The sequence below is a fragment of the Tetrahymena thermophila genome (genome assembly GCF_000189635.1).
Source record: "Tetrahymena thermophila SB210 genomic scaffold scf_8254496, whole genome shotgun sequence".
NCBI classification, from domain to species: Eukaryota; Ciliophora; class Oligohymenophorea; order Hymenostomatida; family Tetrahymenidae; genus Tetrahymena; species Tetrahymena thermophila.
Window position 1 is genome coordinate 188388 of NW_002476271.1, and position 21240 is coordinate 209627.

At 21.8% G+C, this 21240-nt stretch overlaps 4 protein-coding genes across 4 annotated transcripts; 3 read left to right on the forward strand and 1 right to left on the reverse strand. All coding sequences in view use genetic code 6, as the record gives it.

The window, feature by feature from the left end:
• Window positions 1-1420: 1420 nt before the first annotated feature.
• On the forward strand, window positions 1421-2064 carry TTHERM_00859350 (protein disulfide-isomerase A4, putative; the record flags this gene model as incomplete). Its single annotated transcript, XM_001021975.2, has 2 exons — window positions 1421-1552; window positions 1603-2064. 2 exons carry the CDS (start codon window positions 1421-1423, stop codon window positions 2062-2064), a joined length of 594 nt encoding a protein of 197 aa, XP_001021975.2.
• Window positions 2065-3637: 1573 nt separating this feature from the next.
• Window positions 3638-7369, reverse strand: TTHERM_00859360 (tetratricopeptide repeat protein; the record flags this gene model as incomplete). Its single annotated transcript, XM_001021976.1, has 1 exon — window positions 3638-7369. One exon carries the CDS (start codon window positions 7367-7369, stop codon window positions 3638-3640), a length of 3732 nt encoding a protein of 1243 aa, XP_001021976.1.
• Window positions 7370-10710: 3341 nt separating this feature from the next.
• Window positions 10711-11634, forward strand: TTHERM_00859380 (hypothetical protein; the record flags this gene model as incomplete). The annotated part of the gene is made up of 1 exon (XM_001021978.2): window positions 10711-11634. The coding sequence occupies exon 1, from the start codon at window positions 10759-10761 to the stop codon at window positions 11632-11634; it is 876 nt and encodes a 291-aa protein (XP_001021978.1). The 5' UTR covers window positions 10711-10758.
• Window positions 11635-15349: 3715 nt separating this feature from the next.
• TTHERM_00859400 (zinc knuckle protein, putative) lies at window positions 15350-17674 on the forward strand (the record flags this gene model as incomplete). The annotated part of the gene is made up of 1 exon (XM_001021980.1): window positions 15350-17674. One exon carries the CDS (start codon window positions 15350-15352, stop codon window positions 17672-17674), a length of 2325 nt encoding a protein of 774 aa, XP_001021980.1.
• Between the last annotated feature and the right edge of the window lie 3566 nt (window positions 17675-21240).

The window sequence follows — 21240 nt, forward strand, 5'->3', positions numbered from 1 at the left end:
CTACTTCTCCTTAATAATTCTTATTAAATAATATCATCTATTTTTGATAAACTAAATTTTAGATTTTTTTTTTTGCATTTGCAATCAATAAAATAACATATTTTTTATCTATCTTTTAAGAATTAAATTCTTCTACTACTAAGACAATATTAAAAAGTTAACTGTTTTCAATAAAATATATTATTAGAAATTTAAAGATAAATTTTATTAATTTCAAAAAATTTAAAAGCATCTAAGATTTTAAAAATTTTTTATATATTTTTAATCATTTAAAAAACGAAAAAAGATTCTAAAAATACAAATTTTTTTATTAAAATGATGATCAAGATAATAATCATTATTCAATTAGTATTTTGCATAAATGGAGCATCTTAATTATAAATAGATTTAAACAAGCATTAAATAAGAAAAGAGAAATCTGTATTTGTTGGAAAATCCTGGGAGGATTTGTAAAATATCTAAAATGCTGGATAAAATGTGTTGATATTTCATTATGTATCGTCATGCTCTTCTTGCAAATCTTTCCTCCCAATTTATGAGAAAGTAGCATCATTTTTTGAGAAATAAGGAAACAAAATACTGTTCTCTAAAATAGATGTAATGTCCTTTCATAAAAAAATAGATTAATTATAAATTAAATAATATCCATCAATATAATTTTATAAATATGGAAAATTTTTAAGCACATTTGAAGGCGAAAGGTATTTTTTAGTGATTTTTAATAAAACTAATTATTTTTATAATTTTTAGGGAATATGAAAGCTTGGTCAAATTTGTATAACAGAAGAGTTATCCTTTGAACGAAATAATAACTGTTCAAATCTTCGACGATATATACAAAAATGAGAAAATATTCAGCGTTTTTTTGGGAGATAAAAATAGTTTACAGTTTTAAGAATATGAATTTACTTGCTCTAAATTTGGAGATATGGCTTATTATTATGTTGATACTTCAAAAAAAGATTAAGAGCAATTAAAAGAATACATTTTAAATTAATTCAGTGAATATCATTCAATAATTGACGAATCTATTATATTGTTGGTCAACTCTAAATACACTAAAAGCCACTTTATTTTTGATGGGCATTTTGAACAAACTAAAATTGAAGAGTTTCTTTTAAAAAATGCATATTAAAAAATAGACATTTTGAATCAAATAAATTTAAATAAGTTACTATAAAAAAATGCTGATGGAATTATAATTTTTTTAGATGAATCTTAGAAGAGTAAAGAGATTTTATCATATTTGCCATATTTATCTCTTAAATTTAATGATGGACTATCTTTCTTTACGGTTTATAAGAAAAATATGGAAAAAGATCTTCTTCAAAGACTAAAAACTGTAATTGTTTAAAAAGAGTTAAATAAAAATAAAATCTAATTATATTTTATAAGACGAAATGGTAAATAAGTTTTTTAAATGGAGAATTTGTCGTAAGAAAAAATTAAAAAGGATGATATGGAAAATTTTATAATTCAAGTATTTAGAGGAGATTTACCAGTATTGGTTGAATCAGAAGAAATTCCATTAGAAAATCAAGAGCCAATAAAAGTAATAAAAACAATTCAAATACTAATTAATAATTTTAAAATTAAAATAAGAAATTAGTAGGAAAAAATTTTGAGTAAGAAGTTTATAAAAGTAAAAAGGATGTTATTGTTTACTTTAAAAGCGATTTTATAAAGGAAAGTGAATCTCTAATTTAAAATTTACTTAAATTAGATAAATTCATTAAACAGTAGTCAATGGAAGACTTTATTTAGATATTTCAAATAGATATGACAAAAAATAAGATTTATAATGAAAGTGGATAGATTTTGGAAGATATTGAAATTCTCCCTAAATTGTATATTTTTATTGCAGATGAACACAAGCAAAATGGCATTAAGCTAAATGGAAAGGATTTTAATTACCTCAAAAATGTGATCACTAAAATATCAAGCTATGATTGGAGCAACAAAGCTAAAAAAACTTAATAAGAATCAGAGGAAATTAGGCTAAACATTCAAAAATTCATTAATCCAAATAATGTTAAAAGCTTTGATAAATAATTTGATTTATGAGACTAGAATTTTATTAAATAAAAATTATAAAAGAAATTGTTAGATGTAAAATTATATAAAATATTTTTTAAATTTTGAATAAATTAGACTATTAAAAAACTAAATCGTAAAATAATTTAATATATTTTATATCTTGAAGATAACTTTTAAAGAATTTATTTTTTTTAATACTTATTAAGTGCTAATTTAAATAAATAAATTTTCAAAATAGTCAATTAATATTTTAAAAGGTACTGTTAATTGCAGTATTTTTTGAAATTCTAACTAAGCTTGATTTTGATAAGAATTAATAATAAAAGAACTAAGATAATTAATTCACTAACATTTAAATAAGTAGGATCTATCTTCTGGGTTTGGGTTTTGGCTTATTTATTAAATACAGGTTTAGAAGATTTTTAAAATATTGTCAAAATTTAAATTCTTTTTAAACTTAAATGATGATAATTTTTTTTTGATTTAGTTTTATATTCATATAATTTTCAAATTAATTTCAAAATCTTAACTTACTAATTGAGGAATTAAAATTTCATTTTTCTAAGAATTATTCATATATGAATTAGGAAGGATTTTACAATCATAATTTTGAATTTATTTTTAAATTATAGGATTTAAAAAGATTTTATTTGAAGTTTGTCAACATACTATGTTTGTATTGTAAAATGAATTGAGATTAATAAACAAAAGGAAAATAAAAAACTAAAAATTAAGACAAGTAAGTAAGAAAACAAACAAAGATACTCTTATTAAAATTTAAAAATTGAACATTTATCCTTTGATCATTTTAAAGAGTGTAAGTTATTATTTTTAGATTTTTATGATATGAGCTAAAATTAAATGTTCAATAAAAGAAAATTTTCTTAAATATTTGATTTTTGAATTATGTAATTTTTAATTAAGGTTTCTGAAATTGTTAATTTCTTTTATAGATAAGGCTTTTACAGTAAATAAATGACAAATAAAGATAAATCAGACTTTATGTCAAAATTAATTTTGTAAACAAAATAATAAATTTCAAAGTGTTTATTTTTTCATTTTTATTTTAATTTATTCATTCATTTTGTCATTAATTTATTCATTTTTAAAAAGATTTTATTTTTAAGGCATGTAAAAAATGCAATTTAATTTAGATAAGGTAACATTTTTGAGAGAATACTGAATGGAAGTTAGTAAGTAAGTATAAATACATATAATTTAAAGTTATTGAATTATGTAAATATATTTTAATATATAAAGTACAAAATTACTTTCTTTCTTTCTTCAGATATTATTTATAGTTCATAAATATTATTTGTTAAAAAAATAATAATATTTATTTTATTTCTTAGAAATTTTTGTTAAAAAATATAGTTTTTTATATTTAATATAGGAAAGTTCTTATTGCTGTTAATTAAGGGACTGAATAGTATTATTCAGTGTATATATCGTTTGCTTGTTTTTTTGAAATTTTATTCATTTTACATTTTATCAATAAGCTAAGAGATAATCATCGCAATAGAGGCAAAAATATTTATTTGTTAAGTTTATTTTAAAATTTAATTTCTGTTTTTTTCTCTAATGCTTGGCTCTAAGTTTTTCAATAAATATTGCATAAGCATTTTTCTTATCTTTAGACTGAGTTTTTCTTTTGTTTTTTAGAGCTTCTTCTTAAAATCGAGCTATCTTGAATGGCTTCAGATTAACCATAGTTAGAAACAGATTTTATATGGGATTCATTCACATTACAGGTATCAGTATTGGAACTTATATTTGTTTTTATTCTTGTTGGATTAGGAGCTAAATTAGGAAGGGCTAGAACTTATTTTGGGGGGTTCATTTTTGTTTTAAAGAATTCTATAGGGGAGAATTTAATGTTGCTTAGAATGAAATTGAATAAGAACTATGCCCTGTCTTGCATGTGCTTCTCTTTATATTTTATCAATTCTTCTTCGTTATCAATAAATTTTGCAAAGAATTGATAGAATATGAAATAGGCATATGATTCTCCTAACAATTCAAAAGAAATTTCGTAACTATTTTTGAGAAGATCCAATACTTAATTCATCTTGTCTCCCCAGTTATCTGGATAAATATTTTCAGAGGTGTTGTGATAATATTCTTACATGTATTCAGATAGATAAACACTGAGGGCAGCACTCAGAGAATCTAAGATTTAGTGAAGATTCTCGACTGAGTCAGAGAGGGAGAGAATTACGTAGCACTTTTTAACTAAAATTTCATTGCTTACTATTTAAATCTATGAATTATCTTTATCCAATAAAAGTAAGTCGCTCTAAAATAAAGGTATAAAACCTAGTGAGAGCTCTGCAAGTGAAGAAATGGTAATGCTACTCTTACTGTATAGAGAGTCTATGATATAACGAGAATGCAAAAAGGTGTTTTTAATTACTCTTTTAAAAGCAAAGAAGAAGTCTCTTTCAAAGTTCTTGCTCTTTAAGAAGGAATTGTAATTTAAAATCTAGTTTTTTATTTTATCACATTCACATTTTAATTTAGTATTAATTGCATTTGGGCTAGAAATTTCTCCGTTTGTAGATTAAGAAGAACTTATTTAAGGCAATTCTTTTTGTTTGTTTTGTTAATTTTCTTAAATTTAGTGAGACTCTAATTGGCTGCTTTTAGGATTATCTTCTTGTGTTTTTTGAGAATCTGACTCGTCTCTTGAAGATAAATCGCTTCTTCTATATAGTGGGTTGCAAGCTATGCATTGAGGGAAGAATTAATATTAATTATTTTTAGATTAATTTAGAAGACTCTTAAACTATTGAATAATATCATCGTATTCTCTTTGTATTAATTTAATTTAATCATACAACTTCTATTTTTCTTGCTTGTATTCTTCTTCTTACTTTTTGTTTGCTTCAAGTTTTAATTTTTGAATTCTTACCTGTTACTCTTACTTTTACTTTTCAAATATTATTTTCGCATACTTGATAATCTTTTCCTTTTCTTGCTCTCTTTGCTTCTGCAATTTATATTCTTCATTTTCTTCGTCTTATAAAAAGCTTTTTTCTTCCTCTTCTTCTTCCTCCTCCTCGTTTTGTGTTTTAAGTTTCTTATTTTAATTAACGCCTTACTATTTTTATTCAGTTTAATGATTATCACAACATAATTTGCAATTGCTTTTATCTGTGCTGTTTTCTGTGCTATAACTGCAACTGCAACCTTTGCTACTCATTTTCCTAAAGCGCATATCAATCGAATTTTCATTTCCTTGTCTATTTGCTTCTGAATTTTCTCTAGAATTTTATGTTTTTAATTGCTAATTAGGCATCTAATTTTCTTTGTTTTCTTGAAGATTTGTATCTTAAGCTATTGCATTCTTCGGAGATTGAGAAGAATCTAAAATATCCTAGCTGTCTTCCTAAAAATCACTTTAATTGCTATGTCTTTGCTATTCAAGTTTGTTCAAATCATCGCAAGACTAAAGGTATGAAGTCCTTATATTAGTTCTGATATTTTCTTCGCTTATTATTGAAAATCCTTGTGTTTACAACTGTGGAGAAATAAAAGATTCAAGGTCTACAATTGTTTACTTATATTATTCTTACTTGTTACTGAGTATAAGCTTTTATTTATTAATTTGATTTAGCTTATGGAGAACAATTTCAATAAGCTGAGACTTTGTTAGAGCTATATTTCTCTTAATTTAATTTATTTGACAAGATAAACTTTCTTTAATATTTTTGACTTGAGTAATAGAAATTTTCCTTCTTCTTGGGTAAATAACATCTGAGAAATATTTACTGTTAATTGCTTGGAGATCTTGAGTATCAGTAGCTGTTTTGCTGTCAATACTCAATTTAGCTTTTGACTACTCAGTTTCGTCGTAGCTCAATATTTAATTTAAATTTTACTAATATTTTTGTAAGTAATTCAGTTTGAAAATATTTAGAAATAATAAGTTAAGAATGTGATAATTGTCGCTATTTAAATAAAATTCATCATTTGAATTCTCAAAGTGCTTGATAACTGATTTCTAAAGCACTTAAAAGGAATCATCGTTTTATCCTATCTCCTCTAGAAGCAGACCAAGGTTGAATACGATTGGGAATTGATACTAAATGGAATTGGCTTCTTCAAAATATTGAATTGCCTTTTGTTACAGTTTTTGTTTATTAAAAAGCTTATCAAAATCCTTTGTGCTTGAAATTTAATTTGCTTTTTGCATATAAATCAATCCCATTTGAAAGTAAATGTTCAATTTTTCTTCCTATATCAAATGGTTCTATTCGGTGTTGACATACATTTCAGAATTCTTTTTTGTCATATCTTTCGTTTCTTCATCCTTTAAAAACTCTTATGTTTAATTTTGATATGATATTTATTTTTAATCTGAATTTATATTTTAGTTGATATTATTAGGAGAGCTATTGCTATTCTCTTCTTTATTTATTAATTCTTTTATTTGATCAGCTTTTTAATCAATATTCTCAAATTAAGTATCGTCTATGCCTGACAAATGACTATTTATCTAAGAGTCGACACAAATCAATTAAATATTTTTTATCTGTGCGTACTTTGTGATATCTTACTCGGCTTATTCTAACTTTTATAAATTGTAAAAAACTTAAGCACGAAGGAAGTAGGCCTCGCCTTCTTAAGGGTAAAAATAAATAGCACTTTCAATATATTTGAGCGATTCATCGTATTTAGATTCGAGGAGTAAAGCATAAGACATGTAATAGAGTGATAAATAGCTCGGCTTGAATTTATTCTTGTTGCAAATACTCATGTACTGATAAAAGTTCACCAGTGATTCTGAATAATTTTTTCTGTGTATTACATTGCATATACCTAAATATTCAAAAAGCATAAAGTCTTAAATGTTTCTTGACAAAGCTTCATTGCAAATCATCAAACATTTATCGAAATCAGTTATTTCAAAATACAAATATGCCAAGTTAACATATGCCTAAAGCAACTTGTCGTCAAGTTGTAAAGCCCACAGTAAATACTTTTCTGCCTCTTCATAATTCAATAATTGTAAATAAACCTTTCCAATATTATTGCATATGCTTTTATTTTTCTTATTTTCCTCAAATGCACGCTAGTATGCCAGCAGGCTCTTTGGTAAATCTTTCATCCTGTCTAAAATCAAACCTTTTATATAGTACATGTTAGATATTTCAGTGCTAAATTTCTTCATTTATCCTTTGCTTATTTTTTTGTACAGCTAATTCTCTGCTTCAAGTATTTTTTCTAGTGATTTTTAAAGCTGATTTTTCATAAGCAAACCGTAACTTTCCTCTGATAAATCAATAAAGAGATGTCGTTTTTAATTCTAAATGCTGCGAATATTGCTCATTCCTTCTATTTTCTTTGATTGCGTCTAAGAGAAAGCTGAATTTTTAAAAAATGATTTCTAATTTATAATTTTGTTTCTAAGTTTTAATTTCTCAGCGAATACTCTAAAATTGTATACTTTCTTTCTTTTTTGTTTGATTTATGCTTAACTAGCTATATAATTTGTAAGGATAAATCTCTTTGGATAGCAGCTAATTAATAGATTTATTATCTTTTATCTTATCCTAATTTAATAAAATAACTTGCTTTATTATGATGTTTATTTATTTATTAATAAATTGATTATGTAATATCAAGGATGGAATAAGCATGATGTCATCTTGATAAAATTAGCAAAGATTAACAATTAAGTGATGTAAATACTGTATATTAAATAGTATTTCAAAATAATTATTGTCAGTTTGAATATTCATTTACCTTATTTCTTAGGAAATCTTATGCACTATCTGTGATTTTTTCACTTTTTGTTGTAATAAGAATCTATTATAAATATACAATTTCTATCTCTTCACCAATCAAATACTTCCTCTTACTCATTTTAATTTTCTTCAAATTCCTGAAACTTTTCACATTTATTTTTTAATTTCTCCTATTATATTGTCAATCAATTCCTACCCAAAAATTAATTATTAGATGCATATTTGTTTATTTTAATTACGAATTGATAGTAAATTCAAAAAATTGATTGTCAATTAAATATTTTTATTTAAAACTCAAAATAATATTTAAAATTTATAATGAGATTTTAAAAAAATTTTTATTCATTTTTATATGAATTCTTATTTCTCTTAGCAAAAATAATCTTTATTAATTAAAATTAAGATCCACTTAAAAAAATTTTTTGAGCTCTTGGCTGAAATTTGATTTTAAAATTGTTATTTGGCTTTTTTAAAAATCACATTATCTTTTTGTAAATTTTATACAATTGCTCATCAATCAAACTTAGGTTTGTTTTGATTTATCGAACTGCACTAATTAAAAAATCCCTCAAATTAGACTGACACTTACTTAGTCAGTCTTTGGTAAAAATGATTAATTTATTTATTTGTTTTGAATTATGGTATATTTTTATATAATAAGGAATTTAAAACAATAAAAATCTTTTTATTTATAAAGTAGCTTTTTATTTGATTTAATTTTTTTTAATTGTGTTTTTTTATTTTTTAATTTTACTCATTTTTTAGTTTTGAACTTTTAGTTTAATTATTATTTCATCATTGTTTCTTTCTTTTTTACTAACTCGTAAACTAATTAATTATATTTCATTTAATATTTAAGAAGTAGCGAAAAAACTGGTAATTAAGATAGATGTATCAGAATTATTAGGTTCTGTTTTATCAAACTGTTCTAATCAATCTCTCAAACTTGACACTTGTTCTTAATATAGTTCATTTATTTGAATTTAAAAAAATAGAATACTTTTAATTTATGTATTTTATTTATTTATTTTGGATTATTTTCTGGTTCTTTATTTTTTTTAATTTAAGTCATTTTTTAATGTTCAAATTTTTTGCTTTGATTATTACTTTATATCTAATCATTTTATATTTAAATAACTAACAAATTAATTATATTCTCTTCAATATTAAAAAAAGAGAGAATAAATAATTGATGCAACGACTTGTGTATCAGGCTTAGGTTCTGTTTGCTTTAGCAAATTGCACTTATCACAAAAATTTGATATTTCAACTTTGGTAGATACAGTTTCTTTGTTTAAAATTTACACCAATCTGTAATAAAATTCTAAGCAAAATCAGCTAATCACAAAAATTGAAAATAAGCTTAATAGCTAGCAGGTGTCTTAAATCAAAAAGATTAAATATTAAATAAATACTCATATACCGTAAACTCTCGTTATCTAGAATTTAGGATATTCGGATTTCCTAAATCGGAAATGTAAAATAATAATAAAATAATTATTAAATATATAAAATAATGATTATTGAAAATTCTAATTAATTAAGGTATAAAAATTTAAATAAAGATATTTAAAAATATTTAAAATTAATTTTCTCGAAATTTTAATGAATTAAAATATTTAACTTCATATTAAAAAAAATTAAATAAAAATTGTATGTGTTATAAAATTAAAATATAATTTTATATTCACAAAAACAGCAGCTACTACTACTAACACTAATTCTACTAATGCCACAACAAATAATACAACCACAAATACTCAAGCTAATAATTAGCAACAAGGAACCCAAGCTGATTAACACAAAAGCAGAGTAAGAAGAGTTGATAAGATGTTGTAAATTTCGCTGGTGATACTAGTAAGCCTTATTGAGTTATATATTAAAATGTTAAAAAAATTTTAAAAAAATAAATTACATGCAATTTTAATGCTGCTAACTCATGAAATTTTTAGTTTTTTAATAATTAAAATTTCAATAAATAATTTTAAATAATAAAAAAATTGAATTTATTCATGTATGTATGGGTGTATTTAGTTAACACAGAAAAATATACACATATGCAAAATAATATTATCAATATTTTTAAAAATTCTAACATAAAATAATATTAAGTGCTATTTAAAATTTTAGATTATCTATGACTTTAAATATATATAACAATTTTTTACATTTCTAAGAAACAAAAATAATTGAAGTTTTATAAGTTAAGATTAAAAATTTTTCTATTATTTTATTCAGAGCCAATAATGTGATGTCACTTAATTTATAACTGGCTATTTTTACATTTTTTATCCTTTTTATTATAGCTTGAATTTTTACAATCATTGAAAATAAAAGTTGATTTTTGAAGATTATTTACCATAAATTTAAATAATTTAGATATTAATTTTAATCAATCAAAAGTGTTTCTTTTTGAATTATTCTTTTTGAGGAATCAAGAATATAATTTTAGAAGATTTAATAAAAAATACTACAATGTATATAAAAAAATTAATAGATTATTTCAAAAAATTATATTTACATGTAATATTTGAGCAAGTTTAATATAAACAATTTAACAGTCTTTAGACCTTTTAAAGAAATGAGGCTTGCTGTTTATTTGTTACTATTTTGAAGATAATCTAGAGAAAACAAATAGACTATAAATTTAATAGTCCATTAAAAAATATAAAATATATGCTTGAAAAATGAAAATTAAATGTTTTTAACGCTATACATCCATTATTTCTTTATTTGTGGCTAGTTAATACTCGCTTAATTTTAAAATGAATATAGTAACCTTTTTAATAAAAAGTTAAATTATCTAAAATCAGTGCAGTAAAATGTGTTTTTAATGTATTTCAGGTGATAATTTAATCAATTATTAACTTTTAAGTAAAGAAAAGCTTTTAAAAAAGGGATATCGAGGATATAAAGTTGAATTAATAATATTAAAAAAAAAAAAGAAATAAATAATCTTAATAAATTAAAAATGAATAAAACTATTGTTTTTGCTCTGCTCCTTCTTACTTCCTCTTGCGTTTTCTGCTAGTAAGAAAATGATGAATAAATCAAACTGATCGAAGATATCTCCTAAATGAAAGAATATTTCTAGAAACTTTCTCAATCTCAAATTTAATTCCAACTATTCTAACTTGCCTAAAAATATGATATCAATCTTAAAGCTTTGATGGAACTTCTAAATCTTGACTAAGAAAATCAACGTTTCCTACAACATAAAGACAAAAATCATAATCATCATGCATAGGGTAATCACTAAGATAACAATAACCAAAATTAACATAAAAATGATAAAGATGATAATGGAAAGCGCACTCTACAAATAGTGAGTAGCAATAACAACAGCAACAATAATAACAATAATGGCAGCAATAACAACAATAATGGCAACAACAATAACAAAAATAACGGCAGCAAAGATAACCACAACAATGATTAAAATAAAGATAATAAAAATAACAAATCAAACCATGATAACAATAATGATAAAAATAAAGATGACAAGAATAATGATAAGGATAAAGATAATAATCACAAAAATGATAACAAAGATAATAAAAGCGGAAATCATAACAAAGATGATGATAAGAAGAACAACGGAAAGCGCTTCCTTCAAATAGTGAATAGTAATAGCAATAATTAAAATAACAATGGCAATAACCATAGCCAAAATGATAACAAAAACAACAAAGATGATAATAAAAACAAAAAAGGAAATTAAGACTAGAAAAAAGATAATAACAAAAGCAACAACCAAAATAACCAAAATGATAATAACAATAATGATCATCATGATAATAAAGGTAAAGATTAAAATGATAAAGATAAACACAACAATGGAAAATGAAGTGGTTTCCAAATTTATACTTAATACAGGATGAAAAAAACTGAAACATAATTAATATTAATTAGTTTGATATGTTAGAAATATATATTTTTTTTTATCCTTTTGATTTATAATTCTTACTTACTTTTCTTAACATAAACTTTCAAATAATTTTATTGGTTTGTTTCTTACATTACCTATTTGTTTTTAAAAATAAATAACATTTATCTTCTAAAAGTAAATAGAGTTTACAATGTTGATAGAATTTATTTTCTTTCTAAAATATATATAATAGCCTATGCATTCATTATAAAACTAAACAAATTTTTCAATTTTTCAATTTATTAATCAATTCTTAAAAACTAGTTTTTTTTTTTTCAAAAAGGAAGCAAACAAACAAACATATTTATGTTATTTTTGATAATTTTTAGATAAAAATAATTCACTTTACCATTTATTGTTACATTTTCTTCTGAAGATCATTCATTCATTTGCTTTGTCAAAACAAATTTTGTATAAAATTAATTAACTTGAGTATGTTAAAAAATATTTTAAACAAATGATAAAAGCTAATTATTAAAAAACTTTTTAAAATGTATTTACAACATTATAAGTTATTTATTTCAATTTAAGAGCATAAAAAGAAAATATTAAATAGATTCTAAATTTTCAAGAATATTTAAAAAAATCATTAAAGTAAATATCATATTTATTTATTCCAATAGTATATAATAAGTGGTATTTTGTTAATAAGAATTAAGTTAAACCACAACTTATGATAATTAATTCAATTATGATCAAAAAGAAGTGAAGAGAATCTAATTATAAAATTTTAAAAACAAACATTCTAGTGATGCAATATGATCTCATGAAAAGTAAATTGATTTATTTGTTTATTGATTATTTCGAACTACTAAATTTTAAGAGTAACTAAATAGTTTAACAAATTGCTTACAATTATTTTTAGAATTATACAAATTAATATTTGAAAGAAATATATAAATAGTATTTTCAAAAGGTTTGTATAGTTGAAAATATGGGTTACATGGGAGGAAAAGCTTAAATGATTGATTTTATAAATTATAAATAAATTTTTTTAACCTCAGAGTATGCTTTACAACAATCAAATTCAAGTGGATTATTAAGCTATTTTAGAGGTGATTTGGTTTTTTATCTATTAATTTGTTTACTGTATTAGATTTAATAATAATTTGAAGCAAATTAAATTCACACAATTAAGATTGAAAAATTTCAACCAGCAGTCAGATGGCTGCAAATTTTAATTACTAAATGATTGGAATTTTGATTAATAGCATTTAATTAGCTCATTATTAAAAATATAAGATAAATATTTAAACAAAAACATTAATTTACAATTAATTTTTATATAACACTAATAATGTTATAAAAAAAATTTGATTTTTATTAAAAATTGCTTTTTTATTTTTAATTCTTTTAAGATATAAGTCTATCTAAATCAGCTTTAGAAATATTTTGAAGCTTTTTGAAATGAAAAAAAGTAAAAAATGACAAATTAAATAAATTATTACATTAAAAATGTTTTTTAAATTGAAGATATTTATTTTTAATTATGAGAATGAATGAATTTAGGTTGAATTATTTTGAAAAATATTACTAAAAAAATCTATCAATTGATTTTAATGCATTTAAAATTTCTTTTATTACAAGATATAATTGTAAATAATTTCATATGGAGAGAGTTTAAAATTACTAAAAATAATATCAAACAAATTGAATCACACAAAATAATAATAAGATAATATTATTGCAAATAAAATAAATTAATTTTTAGTGAAATACTATATTACGGGTTGCTTTTTAAACTCATTCATTATAATTTTAAATAAATACTTTCACAAAGTATAATTAAATTTATTTTATTTTTTTATTCTAAGCATCTTATTAACAATGTACAAATATAATAGCATGAATGTAATCTAACTTAATTATGCTTAAACGATTTATAGGTAAATAATGAAAAACGCAGATAAATCATTATCCTCTATTGATAATATGTTATTAATAATAAATAATTTCTTTAGAATTTATTTGATGATGTATATAAATAAAAAAGAGCTTTTAAATATTTTAATGACTGAAATTTTTGAAAGTTTCGATTAAAGACGGTAAGTGAGACTTCTAAACTGAAATCGAGGTGGCCTTAATATATGAACCTTTACCTTATATAAATATAGCTGTTTTAATACTTCTGATTAGACATACATGTGAATTAATAAATTATTTTGTGTTTTTTATAAAACTTGCAAATAATTTATCTCAAACTACTAACTTACAAAGTAAAATGACCAAATAGCTTTAATTTATACTAATCGAATTTTATTCTAAGATTAGATTTTATATAAATTTAGTAAATTTAAGTAGTTCAAATCGCTCTTTTGCATATTTTTTTACTATTAATTTTAAAATATGGTATTAGAAACTAGTTTGAATATAATTCTAAAAAACATATACTCTGCATTCTTATTAAAACTTTAATTATACAAATTACTTTATAAAAAATTGATAGTATTAAATTATTATATAAATTAATGTCTATAATCAGTCATGTCTTCATGTGCTAAAGATATTTGTTTTCTTACTTTTCTTATTCATCATATATACATTTCCTTTTATTCTAAATTTTTTATTTATTTTGTAATTTGCTAATAAACATCAAATTATTATCAAAAATAGTAAAATATACTAGTTGTTTTAATTAGATAAAATCTTAATAATTAGATTCTTGATATTTTTTGATTAAATTTTATAGAAATTAAGCAAATTTAAATGTGTAGAATGACTGATTATTTTAAAAATTTAAGTTCCTTAATTATCATAATATGCAGATGATGGACCAATACTTTAATCAATTAATTTAGTGCCACATTAAAAATATGTTATTTATGGAATAAATTACATTTTGATTTCACTATAACAAATAATTTTTTGTCTTCTAAAGACGAAAATTATAATTATAGAATTTAATATTTTTTATTAACTAAACCAAAATTATAAAATTATGGTTAAGGGAGGTTTAAATACAAAGAAAATAGAATCTTAAAATTATTTAAAATTATTCAGATTTATCGCGAACTTGAAAATAATTTAACTAATCTCCAACTACCCTGGTTTTCTTTTATACTTGATTCTTTTATTTTTTTATCTATTAAATAAGACTTAATTTTAATTAAATATGTTGTGGTGATTGTTTTATTTTTTATCTAAATGAGTGATTAAAAAATCATTCAAATATATTTTAAAAATTAAGAATAATGATAATGAATCAAATCATAATTAAAATAATATAAATGTATTTGATAAAAAATACAGCAAAAACATTTTGAAAAAATTCAGATTGTATTGATCTTACTTTAATCATTGTACTTTATTAATATAAACAGCAAATAAAACTTTCAATTTATTCAAAAGATATTTCTAAGTTAAATATTACAGTAGTATTATTATGGTTACTTAATTCTAAAATCGTATTTTTAATGAATTAATGACCTTATTATTAGAATCTAATGTTTTTGGAATTATTAAGAAAGATTAACATTCTGACTTATAAAGATTTAAAGAAATTTGTGTGATTAATTTAAAATTAACGAAGTATTATAAGATGATTTTAAATTACTAAAATAGCTAAGATAAGATTATAAATAATTATTAACTTAACAAAAATTTATTAACAATAAAAAAACAAAACCATCAAAATATGAAAAAAACAAGTAGATTCGCTTCTATTGTTAAACTCGTAGATATTTATGGAATACCTATAAACGTAAATTTCTAAAACGATGATACCCACAGAACAACTTTTGGAGCGATAATCTCTATTCTTGTGTTCTTAACGTTTGGATTAGCTACCTATTTTTATGGATAGGAATTATTTTATAAGACTAATCCTATTGTTATCACAAGCGAGTAATATGTTAAAAACCCTGAAAGAATGACTATTGATAAGGAAAAGCAAATAATAGTCATGGGTTTCAATACAGCAGTAGGAAAAACGGTTTATGATCCTTCAATTATTCAAGTAAGAGCTACTATTTCTTAGCTAGTAAAAGTCTATAATTAGACTACTTAAACATACTCAAGTAGCCTCTAGGCAACTCCTTTGAATATAAGACCTTGTAACAGTAATGACATAAAATCTGATAAAGTAAAAGATTATTTTAATGCGCTTAATCTAAACTAGTACTTCTGCTTTGATGACAATTAAGAGGTTTTTGTTGAAGGAGATTACTCAGGAGATTTTTATTCTAGAGTAGATGTTTATTTTTCTTAATGTAAAAATTCTACTATACCTGGTTCTACTGTTTGCAAACCATAATCAGTAATTAATAATGTTGCTTCTAACCTTTACTTCCTTGCATACATGATTGACAAAATTATCGATCCTACTAATTTAGAGGAGCCATTTGATTATAGAGGCTTTAACATTGAGACTTAGACATCTATCTTTTAAAGTCAATAGTTTGTGGCATTTTTTGAAAATTACTATGTGTAATCTGATACTGGGTTCTTACAAAAATCTTTACAATAAATAAGAGATTTTATGTATGTTCAATCAAGCTCAAGTAATTTATATGGTTAAGATGGGTTATTGGTCCAATTTACTTTAAGACCTTACAAGAATAAATAATTAATTATGGAAAGAAGATATATGAAATTTTCTGATCTTGTTGCCTAATTAGGAGGTATCTTAAAGCTTGTCACAGTAATAGGGTTTGTATTAACTTATCCATTTGCCAAAATTCACTTAGATAAAGAGATTATCAACAGTATATTTGATTTTGATTTTTCACAAGATGAAAACAATGACAAAAATGAAAATAATAACCAACATCAAAAATATATGATAGGTAATAATTAAAGTGCAAATAATTAGATGGATAAGAGTTAATTTTCTTTTTAGAAAGAAACATCATAAAGGCAAAACGACATCTCGTATAATTTCCAGCCATAGTCTTAATATGATTGTAATCAAAGTAATATCTAATAAATTAAGCAAATAAGTTAATAGAATTCTAATACAGAAAGAAAGGAAGAACAATACATGAAAGCAATTAAAAATTAGGAAGAATAACTAAGAAAAGAAAATTTTAAAGAAATTGAAATGAAAAACCAAACTTAGTTAGATATCTCTTAATCTATGAATTTATCTAAAAGCTAGAATTTAGCAACCAAAACAAAATTCACTCAGTAAACAACAAAAAGAAATGAAAGAAATTAAAATTCTTTACTTGAAAGTTAAGCTTTAAAAAGTGAAAGCTAAATAGCAAAAGAAAATGAACTGAAATAATCTTTTTTGAATAGAATCAGAAATATTTTAAATCCTCATAAAGAGAGGGTGAAGCTTACATGCTCTGAATATCTTTCTTTCTTTATTAAATGCACAAGGTCTAAAATGCTCTAATTAAAAAAGTAATTTATTATAAAAGGTGTTGACAAGGTCTAAAGCCATTTAGATATTTAATACATCCTTTAAAAGTTATAAGAAATAGACAAGCTTAAATAGATTTTGCTAAATGACGATTAAATTAAATTATTTGAGCTCTTACCTAGACCTGTCATGAAAAATGGAGAAGACAAAGGTAATAAAAAAAAAGCAAACTAGTTTTATGAAAAAGTCAATTAGAGCTATGAAGAGAAAGTTAATAACGCAATACAATCCTTGATTAATATTTTAAACTAGGAAAAGAAATCTGTAAGAGATCATTAATTAATACAACTTTTAGATGATTACATCTACAAGACTATGAAAGATAATGGTCTCCTTTCTAATTACGCTTCAAATCCAAAATAAAGTTACCCTAATTATCCACAATTAGAAAATAGTAATCATATGATGTTTGATGAGGTAAATGAGGAGTAAAATTCTGCTCGAAACTAAAATAAAAATAATAAGATTGATATTAATGATAATAATAATAAAGAAAAAGCAATAAACATTTCTACAGAAAATAATTAATCAAAATTTGATTCTCCTTAAATAAGCGCTGTAAGCTCAGATCGCTATTGCAGCTATTTCAAGTGATACTAACAGTATTTTATATTTTAAGTGCAATATAAAGGCATTTTAAATAAAAATTATAATCCTTTTTGTTTTTTTTTTGGTAAAAATATTGTATCAATACATTTTTATCTGTTTTAAAAATCAGTTTAAAAATTTTTTTAAGTATTAAATGTATTAATTCATAAATTTGATCTTTGAAACCATTTTTATTTATATAAAGATAGTATGTTTAGGAGTGAATATGTATTAAGGATAATAATTATATTTCAATTTATTTTTATTAAATTAATAAAAATAAAAAACAAACCACAGAAAACTAGATCTTGAAAATCGTTTTTTTTTCATTGATAAATTAAAGTTTAATGAAGTAACTTCAAAAATTATTTATTTAAATTGAACAAATTTATTTCTTGAAATAGAAAATTCTGTATTACTCTCTATAATAACCGTATAGATAAAATTAAATTTCATAGTAAAATGAATAACTAGCTAAATTAGCAGCTAAAACAATTTATTAAAAAGTTTCATGAATAAATTATTTACAATAATACATAAAAAAAAAATCATATAGCTTAAAATATTTTAAAAATTAATTTAATTTAACTTACTTTAATCTTTAATTTAAAAAAATATTTAATTTTATCTCTACTAGTTGGTAGACTGTGCTTTAATCTATAGAAAATTTAAAATTATTAAGATTAATACATCTTAAAGAAATCATAAAGATAAGAATCATCGATTGATATTAAATTATTTCATGATAAAAAAGTAAATAGATAAATATATTGAACAAAATATTTAATCGTATTGGACATATAATAAAGTTTGGTATCTATAGTTAAAGTTTAGACACTCAAAAAATAAATAAAAAAACTCAAATAATTGATGATCATTTCATGATAAATTTGCTTTAATTTAAATAAAATCTAAATTTTTGGTTCCCATCTCTACTAATTAAGTAAAATTGATTATATTATTAATTATATATATATATATATTTCTAATAATTAATATTTTAAAATAAAAGTTAAATATTAAAAATGCTTTTTTTTCTAGAATATTTAAGAATATTTAGAGAACATTTTATAATAAAAATCAAACAAATAAGCATTTTAAAATTTATAATACCACATTAAAAAAAAATTACATAAATTCTTAATATGAAATAAGCTTATGAAAAGCCAAATTCAACATTAACGACTTTCAAATTCATTAATTTATTCTAAACATAAATTTGTATTGTCTGAATAAATAAATGATAATTTAAAAAACAATTATTTTATGATTTTAAAAAATATAAAATGAAAAAAATGATCATAAGATAAATTAAAATTTTGAGAAAAAAAAACAAAACATTAATACAACAAAACTTAAAATAAAAAGTAAAACTTGATATTTCCCTGAGGTTTTATTTAAATCATGGCATCTAATTAATCATGATAAATAAAAAAAGATAGAAATATGATTGATGGATAATATTTAAGATTAAAATATAACTGGCATATAAAAGTTTGGAATTTATATAATTTAATAAAATGTAATATAACACTAAAAGTTTCAAATTATTTGATCATTTTTGGAGAAACCAGAGGGTTTGCTTATGTGGATATAATTTATTTAAGTAAAATAATTTTTTTATTTTTTATAAATAATTTATTTACTTACAAAAATATGAATGATCTTTATAAATATAAAATCAATAATAAAATCTATCTATCTATTTATATTTTAGGTTAAAAACACTTTTTCAAAATATTATATAATAAAATATATAATACTATTCAAACATTTTATACTTATTCATCCTTTTTTCACCAATTTTTAATCATCAGAAATCAAAGACAACTAATCTTTTTGATTTAAGAAACTTGCTTAATACTTTGAATTTTTATGATTTATTCATTGAGCTAAAACTTTTATAATAAATTAGTGTAAATTTTTAAATAAATATCAAAATAGAATAAACTTTTAAATTAAAAATTATTCTTTAAATTAATAAATAAAATAATTTTAGTGGAATAAAAAAGATAAAAAAATAAAATAAATAAAGCTATCAAATAAATTCATAGAGCTTTTTTGTTTTATATTAATCTTTATAGTTTAAAATATCACAATCAAAAACAAATAAACTGTTTTTACTCAAGGTAAAGTGTCAAATTTGAGAGATTAATGCAATTTGCTAAAGCAGAACATAAGCCTGATGCACCCATCGCACCAATTTAATTTCCACTTTTTAAATATTGAAGAAAAAAAATATCATTAAATAGTTAATTAGAAGGAAAAAATGAAGAAAAAATATGAAATAATAAGAAATAAATAATAAAAGCAAAAGTTGAAAATAAAATGATGAGCTAAATTAACAAAGAAAGAACAAAAAAAAGCAAGCACAATAAAAAAAAAAGAAAAAAGAGCTTTATTGCTTTTAATTAGTTTTTATAATTAAAATTATCACAATCCAAAACAAATAAACTGTTTTTACTCAAAGCTAAGTGTCAAATTTGAGAGATTAATGCAATTTGCTAAAGCAGAACCTAAGCCTGATGCACCTTCATCGCCAATTTAATTTCTACTTTTTAAATATTGAAGAAAAAATATATCATTAAATAGTTAATTAGAAGGAAAAAATGAAGAAAAAATATGAAATAATAAGAAATAAATAATAAAAGCAAAAGTTGAAAATAAAATGATGAGCTAAATTAACAAAGAAAGAACAAAAAAAAGCAAGCACAATAAAAAAAAAAGAAAAAAGAGCTTTATTGTTTTTAATTAGTTTTTATAATTAAAATTATCACAATCCAAAACAAATAAACTGTTTTTACTCAAAGCTAAGTGTCAAATTTGAGAGATTAATGCAATTTGCTAAAGCAGAACCTAAGCCTGATGCACCTTCATCACCAATTTAATTTCTACTTTTTAAATATTGAAGAAAAAATATATCATTAAATAGTTAATTAAAGGAAAAAATGAAGAAAAAATATGAAATAATAAGAAATAAATAATAAAAGCAAAAGTTGAAAATAAAATGATGAGCTAAATTAACAAAGAAAGAACAAAAAAAAAGCAAGCACAATAAAAAGAAAAATAAAAAAGAGCTTTATTGTTTTTAATTAGTTTTTATAATTTAAAATATCACAATCCAAAACAAATAAACTGTTTTTACTCAAGGTTAAGTGTCAAATTTGAGAGATTAATGCAATTTGCTAAAGCAGAACCTAAGCCTGATGCACCTTCATCACCAATTTAATTTCCACTTTTTAAATATTGAAGAAAAAATATATCATTAAATAGTTAATTAAAGGAAAAAATGAAGAAAAAATATGAAATAATAAGAAATAAATAATAAAAGCAAAAGTTTAAAATAAAATGATGAGCTAAATTAACAAAGAAAGAACAAAAAAAAGCAAGCACAATAAAAAAAAAAGAAAAAAGAGCTTTATTGTTTTTAATTAGTTTTTATAATTTAAAATATCACAATCCAAAACAAATAAACTGTTTTTACTAAAAGTGGAGTGTCAAATTTGAGAGATTAATGCAATTTGCTAAAGCAGAACCTAAGCCTGATGCACCCATTGCACCAATTTAATTTT